This window comes from Amblyraja radiata, chromosome 27 (genome assembly GCF_010909765.2).
Source record: "Amblyraja radiata isolate CabotCenter1 chromosome 27, sAmbRad1.1.pri, whole genome shotgun sequence".
NCBI classification, from domain to species: domain Eukaryota; kingdom Metazoa; phylum Chordata; class Chondrichthyes; order Rajiformes; family Rajidae; genus Amblyraja; species Amblyraja radiata.
This window is the reverse complement of record NC_045982.1, coordinates 4,673,108-4,697,158: the sequence shown is the minus strand read 5'-3', so window position 1 is coordinate 4,697,158 and position 24,051 is coordinate 4,673,108. Positions and strand designations below refer to the sequence as shown.

The window sequence follows — 24,051 nt, the reverse complement described above, 5'->3', positions numbered from 1 at the left end:
CACCTGTCCATTGTCTCCAAAGATGCAGCCTGACCCACTGAGTTCCTCCAGCACTTTGTTTTTGCTCAGGTTACAGCATCTGCAGTTTCTTACGTCTCAAGAATATACAGTATGATGAAATGCAACATGCACTATTCCACAACACAGTTCCACTACAGAGATAAATACCCGGCAGCTGAATAACTTGGAGACACGAGGAACTGCAGATGCCGGCTTACCAAAAAAACACACAAAGTGCTGGAGTAACATAGTGGGCCAGGCGGCATCTCTGTAGGACATCGATGGGTGACTGAGGTAAAATGCAGAAGGGATCAATATACAATAATTGTAAACAAAAAAACATAATTGTCTTGTATCATTAACTGATAGAGAAACAGATTTAACATTTCAGGTTGAGATGCTCAGAAACACTTGTTTATACAGGTATCTTTCCACAGATGCTGCCTGGTCTGCTGAGTGCTGAATATAGATTTTCTTAAACTATGTATAACATTCTCAGCGTGTAAGTACTAAAGATAAAGCATTCACAACCATGTTCAGCTAAGTGCCATTGAGATGATCCAAATTAGTTTCCTTTTAAGGTCCCTAACATCACAGCAGTCTGTTTTTAGCCATTTCATTTCACACTGCATGACACTAAGAAATGGCTGGGAGCACTGATTAGAGCAAAGAACCTGGGTCAAAACTAATATCCAGCAGTGGTATTAAAGATCTGTGTCCACAGGTACTGGCTTCAAAGTCGTCTTGTTGAGTCTCATTATCTGTAACTCATTTTCACCCAGCCCACAGCTAACAATGTTCTGTCTCTTTTATCATCGTTACTTTTTTGCATAACTTTCATTCATTTGTTCTACATCTCTCCATATCGCCATCTCTCTTGTTTCCCTTTCCCCTGACTCTCAGTCTGAAGAAGGGTCTCGACCCGAAACGTCACCCATTCCTTTTCTCCAGAGATACTGTCTGACCCACTGAGTTAAACCAGCATCTGCAGTTCCTTCCTACACATTGCTCTAACCTAACTTTGTATTGAAGTTCTTTAATGTGGGCTCTATTTTTTATTCACAATTATGGCTTATGTTCCATTTTTCCATTTCTTATCCTCACAAAAAAATATTTATTAATTGTCTTTCAATAATGTCTGCTGCAATCCATTTTGCTTTAATTACAATTATTTCCTAATTTAATAAGTCACCCTTTTTCATTAAATCAAAAGATGCATTTAAGGTTTTATCCAATTAATTTTCTTTGTTAATAAATTTCAAAGGTCATATTTTTCATAATTCACAACTGAAATATCATACTGCAGCATATGAAATGTACACACTCACAAATATTTCATCCTGAAATGAATGACATGTTACAGGCCATTCCCAGAGAAATGGATAAGACCAAAGCTTAAAATTTAAATCCTTCTTAAAAAAGTAATAACAGCTGCAATGAAAGATCCATGGTTTGAAAAGAACATCTTTGAATGTTTGTTCTTTTAGCCCTGTACCTGGGGATGCACAAGGAAATGCAGATGCTAGTTTACAAAAAATAAGACAAAGTGCTGGAGTAACTTAGGAGGTCAGATAGCATCTCTGGAGAACATGGATAGGCGACATTTTGGGTCGAGAAGTGTCCCAACACGAAACGTCGCCTATCCATGTATCTGGGGATTATATAGATTAGGTATACTTTCTACTCACTACCTACGCTGCACTCCCTCAAAAGCAAAAATGTCCCTCCTCAAATTAGGGGACCAAAACTGCACACAATACTCCAGGTGTGGTCTCACTAGGGCCCTATACAACTGCAGAACGACCTCTTTACTCCTATACTCAACTCCTCTTGTTATGAAGGCCTCTGGTTCTCGATTCCCCTACTCTTGGTAAAAGCCTCTACCCCCCTCATGATCTTATACACCTCTCTAAGATCTATAATTGCAGAATGGAATTGATGGGAATGCTCTGAGAGCTGGATAGATTCAAAGACCAAAAGACATGTTATGTTCAAGAGATTCAAGAGAGATTCAAGAGAGTTTTTGTCATGTGTCCCAGATAGGACAATGACATTCTTCCTTTGCTTCAGCACAACAGAATATGGTAGGCATAAATAAATACAGAACAGATCAGTGTTTCCATATACCATTGAATATATATATACACACATAAATAAGCATATAAAGTGCAATAGGCTATTAAAGTTCAGATTTTTAGTTGAGTTGAGTTTAATAGTTTGATGGCTGTGGAGAAGAAGCTGTTCCTGAACCTGAATGTTGCAGATCTCAGGCTCCTGTACCTTCTACCTTATGGGAAATACAAAGTATGAGAAATAAATTAGTTCTTACTGTACAATTGAATCCTGCTCCACTTATCGGATTGAGGAACTGAATTACGAGCAAATAACAATCTTAAGTGTATTGCAAGTCCGTGATTTTACAATGGTTAATTTTGCTATAGAGCTAATGACTCGGTGATCAAATTTATTCCCCTTTATCCATAATCTTTTGCTCATATTTTAGACTCATTAATTTCATTTTGGATGTAACTAATTTTCCCTGGCTCCGAAATAGTTCTATTCCTGGAATCCACAGACCTTGCTTAATCAATGACAAAATGGAGCCGTATTGAATTTCCATAATAATGACTCTGTACTTGCCAGTTACTGCTTTTGTTCCTCCCCTCCTTTTCTTGCTCACCCCAAGAATTAAGATTATAAATTGCCTTTCAATAATATCTGCTCTCATATTGTTATATCCATATATTATTCTGCCCTGCTACCATCAAATTAATATAATCTTCTTTGTTAAAACGACTTCAGGAAATCAGTTGAAATTACGTTTCAAACCCTGTAACTGAAAAGTTATTCTACAAAATACCTAAGTATAAAAAAGGGAAAAATAATGCATTCCATCTGGAAGGGAACTAACTACATTTTTTGCCATTGCTGCTTTAAAATACGATAGTAAAATATAAAACCATCCAGCATTGACTGGGTGCACCTGACATTTTCAAGAATGTTGACTTGCTGTGACGTGAAAAAAAAATTGTATTAGAATTAAAGCCCCTTTAGAAATGCACATGGTTTAATGTGATTCAGAATTGTCTTCACATGAATGGCTTTTTCCACTCGGATGCAACACGTAAAGATTAATGTATCACCCCGCAGAACAATGCCAAGACAGATTTGGCATCAATCAAAATTCTGTCCCATAATGAATTGTTTGGGAATCCTGATGATCACTCATTTACCTCACTCACGAGTCCAGAATGTGAGCTGGATTCAGAACACTAAAGGGGACAGGGGTAGGCTTGCACCCAGATTGCTTGGATATTTCCCACTGCTTTAAAGTCACAGGGCTCACCGGAAATGTTATTATACAACTGCATAAAATGTAAAACAAATAAGTGTTTGGATATAGTGGAGAAATGAATGTAGGGATAGAGGGCAACAGAGGGATTGTAGAATGGAAATATTGCAGCACATGGCTGTATCCCCTTATCAGGTACATTATACACTGTAAATGGCTCAATTGTAACTATGTATTGTCTTTCTGCTGACTGGATAGCACACAACAAAAGCTTTTCACTGTACCTCGATACACTTGATAATAAACTAAACTGCATTTCGGTCAGAAAGATGACAGTGGGGAGCGAGCATCGAATATGGCACGGTGGCACAGAAGTAGTTACCGCCTTACAGCCTAGAGACCCGGGTTCGATCCTGACTATGGGTGCTGTTTGTACAGTTTGTACATTCTCCCTGTGACCACATAGGTCTCCTCTGGTTGCTCAGGTTCCCTCCCACACTCCAAAGATGTACATGTTTGTAGGCTAATTGGCTTTGGTAACAATTGTAAATATTCCCAAGTTTGTGGATAGTGCTAGTGTATGGGAGTCGCTGGTCGGCACAGGGCCAAAGGGCCTTTTTTCCACGCTGCATCTCTAAACTTGGGATTTGGGACGACAGATGGCACAATGGGCTAAGTGTTCGGCTGGCGACCGGAAGGTAGCTGGTTCGAATCCCGCTTGGAGTGCATACTGTTGTTGTGTCCTTGGGCAAGGCACTTCACCCACCTCTGCCTGTGTGTGAATGTGTGTGAGTGATTGGTGGTGGTCGGAGGGGCCGTAGGCGCAGATTGGCAGCCACGCTTCCGTCAGTCTGCCCCAGGGCAGCTGTGGCTACAGAAGTAGCTTACCACCACCGAGTGTGATTGAGGAGTGAATGAATAATGCGATGTAAAGCGCCTTGAGTATTAGAAAGGCGCTATATAAATCCCATCCATTATTATTATTATTAAACTAAATACAGAAGCTAAGTCGACTGCTTCAGCTGTGGTAATAAGTTCATATGTTCTAGGAGCAAATTAGGCCATTCGGCCCATCAAGTCAACTCCGCCATTCAATCACGGCTGGTCTATCTCTCCCTCCCAACCCAATTCTCCTGCCTTCGCCCATAAACCCTGACACCTGTACTAATCAAATAATGTGGGTCATTGTGTCCAGCAATGTTTCATAATCAGTCCTACTCTACAGTATAAGACTACTACGAAACACAATTAGAAAAAAATATTCCACTTGCTTACAGTATGAAACGTGTAGGAAGGAACTGCAAATGCTGGTTTAAACCGAAGATAGACACAAAAAGCTGGTGTAACAGCGGGACAGGCAACATCTCTGGAGAGAAGGAATGGGTGACGTTTCGGGCCAAGACCCTCCTTTAGTCTGAAGGGTCTCAACCTCAAAACGTCATACTGAAGAAGGGTCTCGGCCTGAAACATCATCCACTCCTTCACTTCAGGGTGCTGCCTGTCCCGCTGAGTTACACCAGCTTTTTTGTGTCTATCTTCTGCTTACAGTAGTAACAATGAATTCTCCAATTTTAGGGAACAACTCCGCCCCTCCCCTTTTTCTGTGCCTCACCTGGATGCGCATCCATTTCTCCCTTCCCCTTATTGTCCTTCATATTTCACGCCTTTTTGATCCTTTATCTCACACTTTTGTCTTTTCATCTATGGCCATTGTCCAACCATTTGCCAATTAAACTCCTTCCCTTCACCTGTGTCCATCTGTCACTTATCTTCCAGCTTTCTCCCTCCACTACAATCAGTATAAAGGGTCCTGACTCAAAACCTATCCATATTCTCCAGAGATGCTGCCCGACCCACTGAATTGCTGCAGGACTGTATTTTTTTTTGTGGTAAATCTGCACTTGCTGTTCTTTATGTCTAGAAAAACATGTAAGAGGTCCATAGTATTCAGTTGTACGGTGGGATTGGAGCTGTGCGGTTTGGTTCAAAAACGTGCTGTTGTAGGACACCAGCTGTTCCAAAACGTGACGGCATTAGACTTCAGACATCTGTATATATACCTGATGGTGGTAGCAATAAGAGGGCATGGCCCAAATGGTGGAGATCCTTGATGATGGATGCTGTCTTCTTGAGGCAACGCCTCACGTAGATGTTTTCGATGGTGGGGACAGCTGCACCTGTGATAGACCGGGCTGAATCCACCACTCTGTGGCCTCTTACGTTCCTGCGCTTTCAAATTGCCATATGATCCAGCAAGTTGAAATACTTTCTTCAGCACGCTATACATTTGTTCTGTGACATACCAAACCTCTTTAAACTTCTGTGTTAATTGAAGAATTATGTTGTCTGTGTATTAAGTGGGAATTCCTGTCCATCTTTTACATATGGCACAGAATCGCACATTGAAATAAACCATGTTTGGTAAATGGATTGCAGATTGATAACTGCATTCGTTTTAAACAAATGCTTTAAATTCTGATGCATTGATTTTGTACACCAGCACAGAACCAGCCCATTACATTATTATCAGGCTACTATACCATCCTATTAACAACTATTAACACTCATTGGAAGCTCATTGGAAGCTCTCGGACTATCTTTGATCGGACGCAACTAGCTTTATCTTGCACTAAATGTTATTCATGATATTCATGTATCTGTACACTGTACACTGTGGATGGCTCGATTGTAATCATGGATTGTCTTTCTGCTGACTGGTTAGCACGCCACACAAAAGCTTTTCACTGTACCTCGGTATACGTGACAATAAACTAATGACATAATTCACAAGTAATTTAGATACATTTTGCATGTTGTCCACACCCCAAAAATAGACTGGCATGTTAATTGCCGACTGCAAATTACCACTGGTGTAGATGTTTTTTTAGGGAAAAAAGGTGATAATCACTATGCATAAGGAGAAAATAATGTGACAAAGATCAAGGGCCTCCACTCTGATTATCACCTCAAATAATTCTGGCAGATTTGCTAGAATATGAATTCCCTTTTATAAAATGAATGCTGACTTTAATAAATGCCTGCTTTAAATAAATTACATTAAATCCCAAAGAGCAACAAATAAAGGATGAACAATTCAGAATTCACAATATTTGTACCTATCCGGCATTTAGAATTCATCATCACATTGCCCTTCCAAGTGTTTCAATAATATATTCATTGTAATTTCAATAATATATTCAAATTGTAATCTCTTAATGAAGCAACCCTCAATAACAAATAAATCGTGCCAATAAAACCCTCCAGTCAGACATTTATTTGCACTTTATTGAACCAAACAAAAAAAAGCATATTATCCTGCTGGAAAAAAAAAACAGGCAAGAGCTATCCCTCACAACAGAGGGAGGGAGCAAATCTCTACATTTTGATTACACTGTATTGGCAAGACTTTACAATCTGCTATGTTTTGGCTAGGAAGTCCACAACATCAGAAATGTATTATTTAAATGATCAATACAAATGAATGTAACTTAAGACTTCATTGTACATATCCAACAACACCAGCAGTGGTGGGCATCTTTGCTCTGCACACAGTATACCTACCTAAGAATCCTTCTGACAGTACAGGCCCTCCATAAAATCTTAATTTAGCACTAAATACATTTTGTCTATTTTGAAAAATGTACAGCGTAATCAGTGCCTATGGTTTGTATTATTTGTGGTAGAGCAGACGACAGACCTGCCTGAAAAAAGATCCGTTAATGTTTTCATAGAAAATGAATAGAGTGGAAATTTAAGATTTTGAGCGTGACCGGGACCTAGAGCGTGACACTGATCTTGACGCAGAGCGAGCAGGCGAACAGGACTTTGAACGTGCTTCGGTTTTGGAAATCGATTTAGACCTGGAACGAGATTTAGATCTGCCCTTTGATCTGGACCTTGACCTTGACCTAGAACGAGATGCAAGTCTTGGCTTTGTCTGTTCATTAATGTCCAAATCCCCATCCACTTCTTCACCTTCACCCTTAGTTTCCTTTTCAACACTTGGTTTTCTGGTCTCTTCCTCCTTTTCCTTTGATTCTGATCTCGACCTAGATCTAGATTGTTCTTTGTCACCTTTTGTTTTCCTGCTCTTACTATTACGCTTGGTCTTGCTTTCACGTTTGCTACGTCTCTTGTTCTTCTCATTTTTACTCCGACTCCTGCTCCGGCTTCTACTCTCACTTCTGCTCCTTTTCCTTCCCTTTCTCTTCTCCCTGCTCTTGCTGCGACTTCTGCTCTTACTCTTGTCTTTACTCCTGCTCCTACTTTTACCCTTCTCTTTGCTTCTACTTCTGCTGCCAGTTTTTTCTCCATCTTTACTCTTACTCAGACTTCTACTCTTTTCTTTACTAACACTCCTCTCCTTCTCCCCATTTTCATTTCTGGTCTCAGTTTTCTCTGTTGCATCGTTGACTTTAACCTGTTCTGCACTCCGGCTCCTGCTCTTACTCTTCTCCTCACTTCCACTCCTACTACTTGCTCTGATTTTCTTCTCTTTACTTCTGCTCCTGCTCTTGGATTTGTTCTTGCTCACACTTCGCGACTTTTGCTTCTGCTTCGCTTTTGCTCCGAGAGTGACGTACCAAGAGCTGAAAAGATTAAACATTTGTTCTCAGTCAAAGACAAATTGACTAGTGTGAAAGTAGAGATCTAAACAGGACATATCTGCCGTTGCAGCATAACATCAGAATACATTTCAATTCTTTCCCATTCAATTCTTGGTTTACCACTCAGCCAGGCCCAACTCTCACCACCCCCGGAGGCCCAGCAAGCCCGACCGACGCCGCCACTAACCCACCAGAGGGCCCGGGCCAAGCCCGACCGCGCTCGCACAACCCACCAGAGGCCCGGCCCGAACGACCGCTCGCCCAACCCACCAGAGGCCCGCCCGACCGCCGCTCGCACAACCCACCAGAGGGCCCGGCCCACTTTCACCACCACCGGATGCCGGCAAGCCCGACCGACCATCGCAAACCCACGGAGGCACGCCCAACTCTCACCACCCACCGGCAGCCCGATGGCCCAACTGATCCTCCACAGCATCCATTGGCCTACCGACAAGCCCGACCGACAGACTGACTGATTGACGGACTGACTGACCGAGTGACTGACCCTAATCCTAACCCTAGCTCTACATTTGTTACTTATCATTTTTATTCAACAGTTGACATCATAACTTTATAAAGATAAATCAATTGAAAAACAAAATGATCAGCAAGGTTAGCATTACCTTTATTCCTTGGAAACCCTGTTATAGTTTTGATGTAATTAGGAGTAGCCATGATTTAAAACAAAGCACGGGATTGGTCAATTTGCGTCCGACCTCAATGTCAAACGTGCATTGATTGGGCGATTACTCCTCGGAAAATTTGAGGGTTTTCTCATATTTAAAAAAATTGTGCAGGTTTTGGTCTTGACGAGTTTCCGGTATGATTTATATAATATTTTTACACAATATGTAAAAAATTCAGGTAGTTCCGTGAGTTGGGTCACGAACTTGAACGGAAAAGCTCCTTGGCCCATAGCCTAATTTGACTTTCCACACAATAATTTTATTCAATATTAATAGCAATATTCATCCCTTTACCTGTGAAATAAATATTTAGACTAGGTCTTTCAACTTCAAGCAATGGATCATCAAAAAACAATACTGGAATCAACATGCTGTCACAATGCATAAGGACATTTTGAAAACTAAGTTGGTACTGTATACACACCGTGATCGGGATCTGCTACTTTTACTGCTTCCGCTGTGGCTTCGACTCTTGTTATGAGAGTGTGAACGATTTCTGCTTTGAGAACGAGACCTAGATAGTTTTAAAAGGCCATGAAAGAAAGAACCAGATACTACTAACATGAACTTTTCAATAACAAGAAATTACATGAATGAATGAATATTTCTGTACAGCACAATTATTTGATAAAAATTGACACCAGCCCGAGATTAAACAAAATGGGGTGGCTAAAATATTTGGAGGGCATATAAAGAAAAGTTCAGAAATTAGAATGAGTTAACAGGAGTGATAGACTTATCCAATGTATGGGCAGGGAGAAATCACAGGTGAACAAGCACTATAGAATAATGTTCACATTATTTATATAGTATCTTTAATGTCAGCATAAGGAACTACAGATGCTGGAATCTTAAGTTAAACACAAAGTGCTGGAGTAACTCAACAGGTCAGGCAGCATCAGTGGAAGGAAGGAATAGCCAACACTTTGGGTCAGGAGCCTGAGGAGCCTGAGGAAGGCTCCCGACCCAAAATGTTGCCTAACCATTCCTTCCGTAAATGCTACCTGAGCCGCCAAGTTGCTCCAGCAATTTGCGTTGTAACTTTAATGTCCCCGGATTATGAACACTCGGTTTGTGGACACCCCTACATACGGACAAGCACCAATGATATCATTACGTTGAAAAGTCCGATGTACAATCATTCCCACGAATGTCAGAAATTGCTACCTCTCTCCCTCTCCATTTTTAATAATTGTTTTTCATTATCAGTATTGTGCTTTTGATGACATTCGTTACAATACTGTGGCAGTATGGTTACCATGGAGTGATTGTTGTGTATTTTCTGACATGGACAAAAATCGACATGAATGTCTGTAAAAACAGAACTGATTCGTTACCCAGGTACGACCTGCAAGGCATTTCGCAAATGTGTAATCATCTAGAAATCAACATCAAACCACGCCAGGAACTGGTAGCATACGTGGCTTGATCAAAGAATGGTCCTTAAAACGACAAGGGATTTTGGAAAGGGATTCCAGGGCTTACAGGTATCTGTCATTGGTAAAGGGGATGCTCAAAGACCAAAATTGAAGTAATGCAGAATCCTTGAACAGTTGTAGGGCTGAATAAAGTCATGCAAGTGAGAGTAAATTTAAAATTTGAGGCACCAGTAGATGAACACCAAACATAGTTCAGCCTGTGAACAGAACAAATTAAAACAAAGCAAGCAAAGTTCTTTAGGAGCTTAAGAAGGAACTGCAGATGCTGGAAAATCGAAGGTAGACAAAAGTGCTGGAGAAACTCAGCGGGTGCAGCAGCATCTATGGAGCGAAGGAAATAGGCAACGTTTCGTGCCGAAACGTTGCCTATTTCCTTCGCTCCATAGATGCTGCTGCACCCGCTGAGTTTCTCCAGCACTTTTGTCTACCTAAGTTCTTTAGGAGCTCGGGTTTATGGGAATCTGAGGGGGAAGACCATTGGAGTAATTCAGGAAGCAATGTTCTTTCAGTATCAGTTAGGCTTAGGCAATGACAATGGCAAGTGATGAAATGGTGCTGAATTACGCAAAACAACATCCCAATCAAAACTGCACCCCAATTTTCGATGACTATTTTCAAATACCTTGAGCGGCTACGGCTCCTGGAGTAAGAGCGTCTTCGTCGTGACGATGGCCTATCTTCAACCAAGCTGATTCTCCTGCCATTAACCTCGGTCCCATCCAGTTTGTCAAGAGCTCTTTTCATATCAGAGTAAGACTTAAATTCAATGACACCTTCATTCTTTCTTCCTTTATGTGCATCTGCATATGTTACTTCACCTGCTTGACGCATATAATCCTACAAAAGTACAGTATAAATCTCATTACATTTTCTTCCTTTACCTTTTATTTCTATCTTTCATTGAGCAGTAAAGTAAGGAAACGTTGAATAAAACTGAACCCTTTAAGCAAATCGGCTGAACATACTGTATGCAATGATTATAAATTCTAGCTAGCCACAAAGATAATGCCAAATTATTCTTAAACTAGCCTTCTAAGCCCTTTCACATAATGTCTACATAACTAATTACTAATCTTTGCAAAAACGTTTTGTTCGAACGCAAAAACATTGAGAAATCACATGTGCACAGAACTAATCATTAGGCTTAATTCTTTGGATAACAAGCTTAAAGCAAATGCAACTTGCTATGTGAATGCTTGTTACACCAATTTCCGAACATGAGGTCGACTAAAAATTAAATGCCAGGGCACTGCCATTCCTCCAGATTTTCTTTAATGCTTGTGTTTTTAACACTTCATGTTGCTCACTGGAAGCAGGGTATTATATCACGAGTGGACCAAATCATACGCCCTCCCCCCACCCCCACCCCGGCAGATTTATCAGCACTAACAACTTGTATTGCGTCAGATAGTAGTCTTGCTGACTGCCTTTCTCCCTCCTGCAACTGCTATCACCCCAGGTAGAACAGTTGATCAATATATAAACAAAAATGACCCAAACAAATTTTATCTGCCACGTTCAATATTTTAAGTGGTTAATTTATTTGTGACCATCATCATTCCTGTTTCTAAACTTCAACCTTACATTCTATTCCATTGGTTCTTATGCAGACACTTTACCTTTGAAAAGGAAATCCACCTGATGTTCCACTGTCTACTTTTATGGCACCATCACCACAAGGATTGCAGTGGTTCAAGAAGGCAGTCAACCATCACCACCTCAAGGCAACTAGGAATGGGCAATAAGTGAGGTCCTGAAAGCGTCACCAACATCCCGAGAACAAATAAAAATATTTTTGGGTACTACAATTTCCATTTTTGCCACCCTTCAACCTCCTTAGATCTAGTGTAACTATCATGTTAGTGTCCATATTATTAATGTTTATTAAACCTTTCAAACATTACTCAGTATTTGTACAGTAATAACTATTAACCTAAATTCTACCCTCAAGTCCCAGAAACGTGTTTGAATCCAAAATTGTATTTAAATATCAGGAGAACAAACTACTATACAAATCATTAATTGGTGTATTGTAATCAATTACTGTGTAAATTATTTATAAAGAACAATTTATAGGGAATGTTTAAAAGCCACCTTTAATATCCATATTTATTTTTAAATCCAGTCACCTTGTCATCCTCTTCAAATAACATTAATATTTGCTGGGCAACATTCAAGAAATTGGTCACTCTCTAATATCCCACAATGGGCCATTCTTCATCTGAGCCTTGATGGTGAGAGGAGCTGTCACAGCCAAATTTGAGCCAGACTTCACCTGATTTTCACAAAGATGCACATTTTAAGGAGTGTAGTCAGGAGAAAGATCCACATAGTTGTTCCCTACCTATCACTAAGTGTTGACACCAATTGTAATACCTACTTGTGTCACCAATGTTTAAATCAGATAACGCGGAAACTGGGATTCGGACTTGGATATTTATGTTCAACAGGCCCCAATTACAGAAGATAAATTACTGCACACTATTTGTGTATAGGGTGATTTCACGAAAGGTCACTGGAGCGTAGATCCGCACCCACGTGACCGAAAATTTTAACTGGGGGACAAGCGTCACTTCCGGTACATGTTAGTGAATGGGAAAACACGCACTATCACACCCGTTAAAAACATCGAAAACGGCCAGTTTTTGAGCTGCAATTTACTGTACTAGTTGGGGTGACCGTGAGGCACAGCTACCTAAATTTACAGTCCAAAAAAAAGATAGAAACTAAGGTAAATTCAAGAGGGAGCTGAAGGTGTCAAAACAGCGGAAGTGCTAGCGGACATTTGTCGTGGAGATTTAAAGATCCAAAATATCGGGAATTATCGCGTTTGCTCGCTGCATTTCATCAAAAGTAAGGCATTATTGACTTTTTATCTTTATTCATTTGTTATATGAAAAGTATTAAAAGTTAAAAATCCGTCAGTAAAATTGCAAAATTGCCCATGGTTCTCAGGTGGGTTTTAACATGCAAAATGAAAACGCTTCTGAAGCTCCATTTACCATTTAAATAATCGTAAACTATCAATGCGTTTTGAAATAAATTTTACTGAGATGCAAGCTGTCAGCTGTTAGTTGGACAAAAGCAGGACATTTTATTATTTGCCAAAATATATTTCTCAATGTTTCTTGTTTAAAGCCTGCACAATCACCCAAACTACTTATTTATTTATTTATAATCTAATAACAGACAAGCCTGCAGCATGGAATGATGTCAACAATCCTGATTGGGCACCCACTGTGAGCAGGATAGACAATGTGCACAAGAACGCCATCAACTTGCAGAGCTATAGATGCTTGAGCTGCAACCAAATCTTCTTTAATACTCTTCTTGTTGCACGTGCATGGCGTTCTTGTGCACATTGTCTATCCTGCTCACAGTGGGTGCCCAATCATGTTAAAACCCACCTGAGAACCATGGGCGATTTTGAAAATTTTACTGACGGATTTTAAACTTTTAATACTTTTCATATAACAAATGAATAAAGATAAAAAGTCAATAATGCCTTACTTTTGATGAAATGCAGCGAGCAAACGCGATAATTCCCGATATTTTGGATCTTTAAATCTCCACGACAAATGTCCGCTAGCACTTCCGCTGTTTTGACACCTTCAGCTCCCTCTTGAATTTACCTTAGTTTCTATCTTTTTTTTGGACTGTAAATTTAGGTAGCTGTGCCTCACGGTCACCCCGACTAGTACAGTAAATTGCAGCTCAAAAACGGGCCGTTTTCGATGTTTTTAATGGGTGTGAAAGTGCGTGTTTTCCCATTCACTAACATGTACCGGAAGTGACGCTTGTCCCCCAGTTAAAAACTTCGGTCACGTGGGTGCGGATCTACGCTCCAGTGACCTTTCATGAAATCACCATATACAATCATGTCAGCATTCTACCTTTTATAATGAAGAAATTAACCACATAGACAGGTTCCATTTTTGAACTTTGAGCACTTAGGTCATAGCTTCTGAGACTATACAAACTTTAAAGTTAAGTGTCATGTAAAATAGGTATTCTAATCATGTACAACTAAATTCTTGCAGAATATTTCCTTTGTTTACTACTATGTATTCAAATCCATATTAAATAAGGAAGATTTGAGAGCAACCTTCCTCGAACAGGGTTCTTCACAAAATATACTTAGTGACAAATCTTTCACGGTCACACAAGATACATCACAAACCTTCAAGTCTTGCCAGCTGCAACGACTAGATAAATTTTCCACAATAAGTCTATATTCTGTACGAGTTGGAGGTCCATATCTGTCTCTTCCAGATCTTCTATAACCATAACCACCTTTAAAGGTGACAGGTAGACACAACAATAACATTTTAGTTAGTGCACTTACCTTTTCTTTGAATGCACCATTAAATATAGGTTACAATGATAACATTTAAAAACAGGACAACTACAATATTAATAACTCATCCCAGCAATTTAAACTGTAGCACCCCACACTAAAATTAACACTACATTTTATCCGTATAAATTATTTCAAAAATTAAAACTTTAGATAATTAAAGATTACAAAATCAATTTAACTTTTAGATATTTAATGTAATTTAATAAAGCAAAAAAATTACAAAAGCATGCACAATAAATTATATGAAAATGATAATGATTTGATAAAAATAACCAAACCACTAAACCAGTTACCAGCTATACTTACGGTGAAATATGGTTTTCAGAATATTTGACATGAAAAAGATTTCAGGCACCTATTTTCAGTTTTATCACATCTGCCTCTAACCCTTGGGGTCCTCACCACCCAGGTCTAATGGCAAGAGTAGCAGTCGTCACATGGCTTCCTTAAGGTCAGCCAAAGGTCAATGGTCTTAGGTCTTAGAGCCACTCATGGAAAGGAAACCCAAGGCCAGCATATGGAACAGGCAGTCATCTTAGCCTCAAAGGACTCTTTTAATTAAAACATTGAGGTCTTTGTTAAGACTATGGTATCAACAATCACAATGAAAACATTGAATCAATTATAATTTAAAAATGAGTTATTACAATAACAACAAAAATTTAGTCAAATAATGAACATTAGGGTATAGACGTTTTAAATATAAATTACAAAGAAACATTTTTTAAATGTGCAAATTCTTCATTACAAATGTAAATTGCGGCAAATTTATTCTATGTGATGAATTCATATTTAGTAAAATGATTTTTACAAGTTTTACATTAAATATTTTCAAGTCTTGACCAATAAAGTAACGTGCTTACTGCGTTGAGAGCTGTAACCACCATCCCTTCGAGGGCCTCTAGCATGTTCAACGATTACTCTTTCTCCACAAAGTTCTTTACCATTAAGTTCATAAACTGCATCATCTGCATCACGAGGATCATCAAACTCCACAAAGCCATACCTACAAAGGCAAAATACTTTTTTTACAAGCATGTATAATGGACCCAAGAAGCTCAGCAAATAAAGATTGTAAATCTTAAATCTATCAATTAAACAGCAGAAAGGAAAGGGTACGCACACATCTGCCGAGAACGTCCAAGGTAATTGTAACAAAAGCGTTGTCTAAGATTTAATCTGCGGTGGGCTCATTGGTTATTAAAAATCACTTAACTGTACTGCTTGAAATTCCTGTTTACTTTATTACACAAATGAGCCCATGTGAAATAGTTAGGCTAACTTCTAACTAAAATTAGAACTGTATTTCACAAAGGAAATAGATAATGCAAGGTGACATTAAATGTAATGGAAACAGGTGTAGTTACATGGTCGAGTGGCGCAGCAATAGAGTTGTTGCCTTCCAGCGCCGGAGACCCGGGTTCAATCCCGAATACGGATCCTGTCTGTACCGAGTTTGTACGTTATCCCCATGACAGCGTGGGGTTTCTCCGAGACCTTCAGTTTCCTCCCACTCTCCAAAGACATACAGGTGTGTAGGTTAATTGGCTTGGTATAAGTGTAAATTGTTCCTCATGTGTATAGGACTGTTATTGTGCCGGGGTTGCTGCTCAGGTCAGGCCAAGAAAGGCCAGAAATGTGAAAACAGTATTTCACGTTTTTCATTCTCCTCAGCTGTATTCAGACGGTCAACAAAATTTACCCAAAGATACTTATAAAGGACCTAATGGCCAGCACCCCAGGGTTATAAGGGAGGTCACTGCAGAGGACCGCGCCAAGGCACAGCTTGTAGAGCTGGGAGGCAGTTGAAGAGAATAAGGGGAGAATAAAATAAGACTAATGCAGGATTAATGTAAATGGACAATTGGTGATCAGTGTGGATTTGTTGGGCCAAAGAGCCCGTTTCCATACTGATGAGTGTAGAGTTTAGAGCCATTGGTTGAAGTTTTTCAAAACCCACTGGATTCCAGGGAAATACCAATGGATTGGAAAATTGCAAATGTAACTCACCTGCTCACAAAGAGAGGACGATAAAAAGCAGGAAACTATAAGCATGCTGTCTTAACTGCGGTTACCAAGATTGTGGAGTCCTCACTCAAAGCAATACACTTTCATTTTGTAAAACTTAAGATAATCAAATGGATTCATTGTAATTTTATGCATGGTAAATCATGATTAACAAATTTTCTCGTCAATAGCGTGGAAGCTGTAGATTCTTTGGAGTTTAAATGAGAGATGACACTATTGAAACGCAAGACCCTCTGAGGGCATTAAGCCAGTAACTGTTGCTAGTGGAAGAATCTTGAACAAGAGGATATAGTTACAACAAACAGGGATGGTAATTAAAAATGGAGGTGTGTAGAATTTCTTGCAAAGGTAGATAAACCTCTGGAATTCTATACTCCAGGTGGTTTTGAAGACTGCATACTTTGAAGTGTTTAAAGGGGAGATAGATAAATGTTTAAAAGATGGAGAATTCAAGGTTCTGGGGAACTGGTACATAAGAGCTGAGGCCTTGTATAAATCAACCATAATCATATTGAATGATAGAGCAGGATTGAAGAGCTAGGTACTCCTGCCCCTTTTATTCTCGTGTTCATCACAAGGATAAAGTTTAAAGGTGATTCCAATGTAAAAAGTACAGTGTTTTTATGAATCTTTGCTTTGCATGTTTTGTTATTAAGATAGGTAAAACTTATGGCAACACTGATATATTTTGCAATTCTGCTTTTACTGATCTAATAAATGAAATAACTGGTGAAAAAAGTTGTTGTGAATCCTTGTTTAAAAGCTTGTTTTCCAGCAAAGCAAAAGGATTGTTTCCTAATTAAAATAATTTTCTGGTCACCTTGAAGTATAAGTTAATTAAATTAGATTCACAAACAGAAAGGTAGTCAAATTCTCCAACTGCCATAAGCAGTAAACGACAACAATTATTTAGCTTATTTTGTGCACTAAAATTAGCCATTTTTTCCATAAGAGTTCCTGACAGTCAAACTAGGGAATATCAGGAGGACAAATAAAGTAGAGCATAGAAGTAGGAAAGAATAAGAGTAGGTAGTGAGGTTTAGGGAAGAAATTTCAGATCTTAGGGCCTTGGCAGTTCAAAGGCATGGCCGTTGAAAGTATGCATGTTTGAAATCAGGTATATTCATGAGAGCAAAACCAAAGTAATAGACATTTCAAAGGACTTCAGGCTGAATGAGATTAGACACTTGGACGGGTGAAGGCTCGCAGGAATTTGAAAACAAGGACTTAAACTTGGGCAATGCTTAACCAAGAGCCAATGCAGACTGAAATAATAGTGGCACATATTAGATCAGAGCAGCATGGTCTAGATGGCCTCAAGTACTTAAAGAAGAGAACGAGGGAGAATGGTCAAGAGTATTTTAGTATAGAGATGTCCGTTGGCTCACCAAGTCCAGACTGACCATCAATCAACCATTCACAATAGTCCAACTTTCTCATCCACTCCCAACACACTCAGGCTAATTTACAGAAGCCAAATAATCTACAAACCCACATGTTTCGGGATACGGAGCACCCAGAGGAAACCCATGCAGCCACAGGGAGAATGTGTGAACTCCACACAGACAGCAGCCGAGGTCAGGATTGAAACTGGGTCTGTGGTGCTGTGAGGCAGCAGGTCTACCAGCTACGCCACTTCGTAATTTCGTGAATTATTAATAGGTTACTCAGGTTAAGAGGGAACCAAGCCCGTGAATAAAGGGCATGAGCAGAAAACCTGGAGTGAGGATCTTTTAGACATGGAAATAGCTGGTTTTAGAGACAGCATAGTTAAAGTTCAAAGCTCAGCTCAGGTTAAAAAAGTTACCAACGTCACAATCTGCCTGTTTCAACGTCAGATGCTTACTGGGGAGAGGGATGAAGTTGGTGGATAGGGTATAGAATTAGTGGCAGGGACTGAAGATAATGTCTCAATCTTCCCAATACTTCATATTCATACATGGTCTTAAAAGTGCTAAATATCTTCACTCACAGATTCTCCCCTGTCTGACTACACATAATTTCGTCTTGATCCCTAAGAATGTATTTCAATATGTTTAAACAGATTTACAAAAAGTGACGGCTAGGAAGCCAAAATAATAGCTCATCATAAATAATTAGACAGAGAGGTGTCTATAATTAAATTAAGCATTTGGATTGCTGCCTCACAGGTGTAGCAACCTAGGTTCAATCCCAACCTCAGGTGCTGGGCCTGTAGTTTGCATATTCACTATGACTCTGCAGGTTTCCCCCTGGCTGGCTGGTTTCCTCGCAGATCCCAAAGACATACAAGTCTAAATGAACTATGTAAATTACCCAAAATGTAATTATATGGTAAAAAGAATCAAAGAAACATAGAAAATAGGTGCAGGAGTAGGCCATTCGGCCCTTCGAGCCTGCACTGCCATTCGATATGATCATGGCTGATCATCCAACTCAGTATCCCATCCCTGCCTTCTCTCTATACCCCCTGATCCCTTTAGCCACAAGGGCCACATCTAACTCCCTCTTAAATATAGCCAATGAACTGGCCTCAACTACCTTCTGTGGCAGAGAATTCCACAGATTCACCATTCTCTGTGTAAAAAATGATTTTCTCATCTCGGTCCTAAAAGACTTCCCTCTTATCCTTAAACTGTGACCCCTAGTTCTGGACTTCCCCAACATCGGGAATAATCTTCCTGCATCTAGCCTGTCCAACCCCTTAAGAATTTTGTAAGTTTCTATAAGATCCCCCCCTCAATCTTCTAAATTCTAGCGTGTACAAGCCGAGTCTATCCAGTCTTTCTTCATATGAAAGTCCTGTCATCCCAGGAATCAGTCTGGTGAACCTTCTCTGTACTCCCTCTATGCAGATGAGCATGAGGGGGAGATTCGATTAAAGGGAAACATGAGTGGAAATGCAATAGAGAAAATTATTGCGGGAGCAGACATAGATTCAATTAGCTAAATGTAATGCTTGTATAGCTTCAATATTGTAAGAAATATGATAAAAAAATAATACTAATAAAAAAGTACTCAATCCATACTACCGACATCTCCGTCTACGAATATAGCACAAAAATATTTGTAGCCATTATTCTAGTATTCAGCATAATCAACATCAGAATGAAGACTGTCATACCAGTAATTTAAAAAAAAATCAAGAGATGGGAAGGAAACAGTAAAAAAAGGAATCAGCAGAATTATGATGTACAGTTCCAAAGATGGATTTTAGGCTTTACATGAAGTGACATACTCTCTTCTAATGGACAAGTTTTAGTCTCACAGCTCCACTTCTTTTTAGTAACAAGTAACAAGTAAGTAACAAGTAGCCTTTATTGTCATTTTGTTGCCTTGCAGTCCTACATATAGTAAAAATGACAAAACACACAATAAACACAAATTAACATCCACCACAGTGAGTTCACCAGGCACCTCCTCACTGTGGTGGAAGGCAAAAGTCTTAAGTCTTTGTCTCTTCCCTTCTTATTCTCCCTCTGCGCCGAGGCCGCTGCCCCAGCCGCCGCTGTGGTGTTAATAATGAGATTCATCTCAGATTACAGATACTGATCAATTGATTAAATGGGCAAATAGAATTCAATCCAGCCAAAATGTAAGATGACTGGTAGCACGTGGGGAGTAAGTACTGTGGAAGAGGGACTCTGGTCTATCCTTAATTTGGTTTTCCAATGCCTGGGAGCGAATGTTGCCAACCGGCACATTCCAGGGGCACATGCTAAAGGATGCACTGAAGTATGGCAGAGAATGGAAAGGCATTGTGGGGAAAGACTGAGGTCCATTTGCCATTAGACATTCAGTCTTTAGATGAAAGGACTGAATCCATTGTAATAACCTCCCAAACACTTATTGGGTACATTGTTCAAAAAGACCACGAGTGGCACTGGTGCTTTGTACACAGAATGCATTAGACTGACAGCATTGAATCTAAGGAAAACCATGTACTGATTTGCGTTTCCTGCATCTTTTTTTTAATGAAAATCCAAGACTTTCTAAAAGTGCCGCATAAGTACCAGGGAAGGAAGCATTTGGAAAACTAGCTTTTGTTAGCCAGAAAATAGAAAAGTGGTTATGGTAAGTTTTATAAAATATCAGTAATGCCATAACTTGGATATTGTGAGCCATTCTGATCACTACACTATAGAAAGCACATGATTGCACGAGAAACATGCAGATGAGATGCATCAAGATGTGCAGGAACTGCAGATGCTGGTTTAAGTAAAAAATAGACACAAAATGCTTGAGTAACTCAGCGCAACAGGCAGCATCTCTGGAGAGAAGGAATGAGGGACGTTTCCTCAGATGGAGCTTTTTCAATTATGAGAATAGACGACATATACAAAATTATGTGGAGCACGGACAGGGAAGACAGTAGCACACTTCTTCCTATAGCAAAGGACATGGGTTTAAGGTAAGAGCTTCAGAGAGGATCTGGGAAGAATATTTTCACCCAGAGGATGGTTACAACCTGAAATGCACAGCCTGAATGGACAATGGAAGCTGATACTTTCACACCATATCACGTATCTAGATAAGCATTTGAATCACCAAGGCACAGAAGGTTATCAAATGTTTGTAAATGTGTAGATGAGTAAATTAGGGTCAGCATGGCAACACCACACCAAACTGGAATAATTTTTATAAAGTGCAGCTTGAATCACAATTGTTAATAAAATGTTAAAATAAATAATTACAATAATGCGGATACAGAAAGTACTTTCTTGAGGGAATCAGAGAATTGTGAGCATAACTTTAAGGTGAAAGGGGCAAATTTTAAGGAGATGCACAGGACAAGTTTTTTTTTTCCTTTACAGAAAGCGATGGGTACCTGGAACATGCTGCCTGGGGTGGTGGTGTAGGCAGATGTGATAGTGACAGGCAGCGTCTCTGGAGAGAAGGAAAGGGTGACATTTCAGGTCAAGACCCATCTTCAGACTGAGAGTCAGTGAAACTAGTCAGAGAACATGGGTGGGGGAGGGATAGAGAGAGAGGTAAAACTGGGTTACTTGAAGTTAGAAAAATCAATATTCATGCCTCTGGGTGGACTTAAAAAGCTGGAGTAATTCAGCGGATCAGACAGCAACTCTGAAGAAATAGGTGACTCCTCGGGTTGAGATCCTTCCTCAGACTGAGTCAGGGGAGAGGGAAACAAGAGATATAGACTGTGATGTAGAGATATAGACCAAATGAATGAAAGATATGCAAAAACTAACGATGATAAAGGAAACAGGCCCTTGCTAGCTGTTTGCTAGGTGAGAACAAGTTACAATGAGATTCAACAAGACGACTTTGAAGCTGGTGCGTCAGATGGGGGATGGATGGAGAGGGAATGTAGGGATTACTTGAAGTTGGAGAAATCAATATTCATACCGCTGTCACTCCAGCATTATTATTGTTTGTTTTTTATGTGTATGTATGTGTGTATATATGGCCTGTGTTGTTGTGGATTTTATATTGTTTTTAACTGTGTATATGTGGGGGGCGGGGGGTGGGAGAAACTTTTAATCTCTTCCCTGCAAGGGAGACCCGAACTTTTCCCTGTCGGGTCGCCGTTGTCGTTGGGACCTAGCACCGTGGAGCGGCCTCCAGCCGGAACGACCTGGAGGCTCCAGAGCCTGCGGACTTACCATCATGGGGCTGGCCGGCCTCGGAGCGTGGGGAGCTGTGGTGGCACGCGGCTGTGACCAGACTTCGGAGGCTCCAGCTGCAGGCCTGTGGATGGTGACATCGGAAGCTCGCGGGTCCCTGGTGGGAGACCGCTGTTCGGAGCTCCCGTGGCGGCAGCTTTTCCCGCCCGAGTTGCGGAGCTGAAAAAGACCTGGAGCGGGGCCTGACATCGCCCGGCGCGGCTTTAACGGCCACGGGACTTGCCATCGCCCGCCGAGGGCTTTAACATCGGGAGAGGATGGAGAGCAGGGGAGAGACAAGACTTTGCCTTCCATCACAGTGAGGAAGAGATTCACTGTGATGGATGTCTGTGTGAATTGAGTTGGTTGTGTGTCTTGTAAAATTGTTTCTTCTTGTTGTATGGCTGCAGAAACGCAAAGTTCCTAACGGAAAAATAAAGTTCATTGTATTGTATTGTATATATATGTATGTATTTGCATGTGTATATACACACACACACTTAACTTTTTTTTCTCTTTCGTTTATTATATTGTTTACAGTGTATTGTGTTTAGATATTGTTCTGTTGTGCTGCCGCTGCAAGTAAAAATTTCATTGTTCTCTCTGGCACAATGTATAAAACACTCTTGGTAGTCTGTGTCTGCGGGACCGCGCGTGCGCGCTGGCAGATCGCCGGCTCCGCACGCATGCGCGGTGGCGGTCCTCGGGGCTTGGCGCGCACGTCTCCTCCCCGCGCCGCTAACAAAGAGAGAGCCGGGGAGAGAACGGTAACTCGGCGCCGCAGTCCCCGCCCGCCTGTCCGGCCACAGATACAGTGAGCAGAGCCGGTTTGATGCCGGGTGGGGTGGGGGGTTTGTAGCAGAAGGGGTCCCAGAGGGAGGGAGAGAGGGGGTGAGTGAGGGGCGCCCGCCCGCCGTGTGGTCGCCATTTTCCCCGCCTCTCTGCGACCGGACTCACCCGTTCTTTATGTCCACCTCCAGGATCTTCCCGTAGCCCTTGAAGAAGCGCTCCACGTCGCGCTCCCGGGCCTGGTAGCTGAGCCTGCCGATGTACACCCGCGGCATCTCTCACTCGCTCACCGCCGCCGCTGTCCGCGGTTCCAAAGTCACCGTCGCTGCAGCCCGCCCGCTCGGCGTCGTGCGTCAGGCGTCGCCCCTCCCCGGCGTCGTGCGTCAGGCGTCGCCCCTCCCCGGCGTCGTGCGTCAGGCGTCGCCCCTCCCCGGCGTCGTGCGTCAGGCGTCGCCCCTCCCCGGCGTCGTGCGTCAGGCGTCGACCCTCCCCGGCGTCGTGCGTCAGGCGTCGACCCTCCCCGGCGTCGTGCGTCAGGCGTCGACCCTCCCCGGCGTCGTGCGTCAGGCGTCGACCCTCCCCGGCGTCAGCACGTCGCTCCAGGCACGTGACCAGACTAGCTTAAAGATCACAGACAATAGACAATAGGTGCAGGAGGAGGCCATTCGGCCCTTCGAGCTAGCACCACCATTCAATGTGATCATGGCTGATCGTCCCCAATCAATAACCCGTGCCTGCCTTCTTCCCATATCCCTTGATTCAAAGACAGATGTGTACAGCAATTCGTTCTTCCCCCGCACAATTAAAGCATGGAATAATCTCCACCCAACTATAGTTACCCAACCAGATGCAACTACATTTAAAGTAGCTCTTTCTTCCCAATAACCCTTTCTGGCTTAAGCCCTCCCTTCACCACCTCCAGTTTAAATTCCATTTGGAATATTTTGGAGGACCAAGAAACCAAGATTCCACTAGCCTCTAGAGTTCTATCTAACTCTCTCTTAAATCCATCCAGTAACTTGGCCTCCACTGCCCTCTGTGGCAGGGAATTCCACAAATTCACAACCCTCTGGGTGAAAAAGTTTTTTCTCACCTCTGTCTTAAATGGCTGCCCCTTTATTCTAAGATCTTTGCAAAGAACCAGACAAATAAACTTGGTGGAGTAGTCTGAAGAAGGGTTTCGGCCCGAAACGTCGCCTATTTCCTTCGCTCCATAGATGCTGCTGCACCCGCTGAGTTTCCCC

The 24,051-nt window shown here is 41.3% G+C and overlaps 1 protein-coding gene across 4 annotated transcripts; it reads right to left on the bottom strand.

Moving 5' to 3' along the window:
* Window positions 1–6,558: 6,558 nt before the first annotated feature.
* On the bottom strand, window positions 6,559–23,164 carry srsf4 (serine and arginine rich splicing factor 4). 4 transcript variants are annotated; one of them, XM_033044939.1, is made up of 6 exons: window positions 22,976–23,164; window positions 15,248–15,390; window positions 14,205–14,317; window positions 10,647–10,861; window positions 9,010–9,084; window positions 6,559–7,881 (listed from the first exon to the last, which is right to left on the bottom strand). In XM_033044939.1, the coding sequence occupies exons 1-6, from the start codon at window positions 23,080–23,082 to the stop codon at window positions 7,044–7,046; spliced, it is 1,491 nt and encodes a 496-aa protein (XP_032900830.1). In that variant the 5' UTR covers window positions 23,083–23,164; the 3' UTR covers window positions 6,559–7,043. The 4 variants fall into 4 exon arrangements, with proteins under 4 accessions (XP_032900830.1, XP_032900831.1, XP_032900829.1 ...); XM_033044940.1 differs by having other exon boundaries at window positions 9,010–9,081; XM_033044938.1 differs by having other exon boundaries at window positions 9,010–9,099; window positions 22,976–23,163.
* Between the last annotated feature and the right edge of the window lie 887 nt (window positions 23,165–24,051).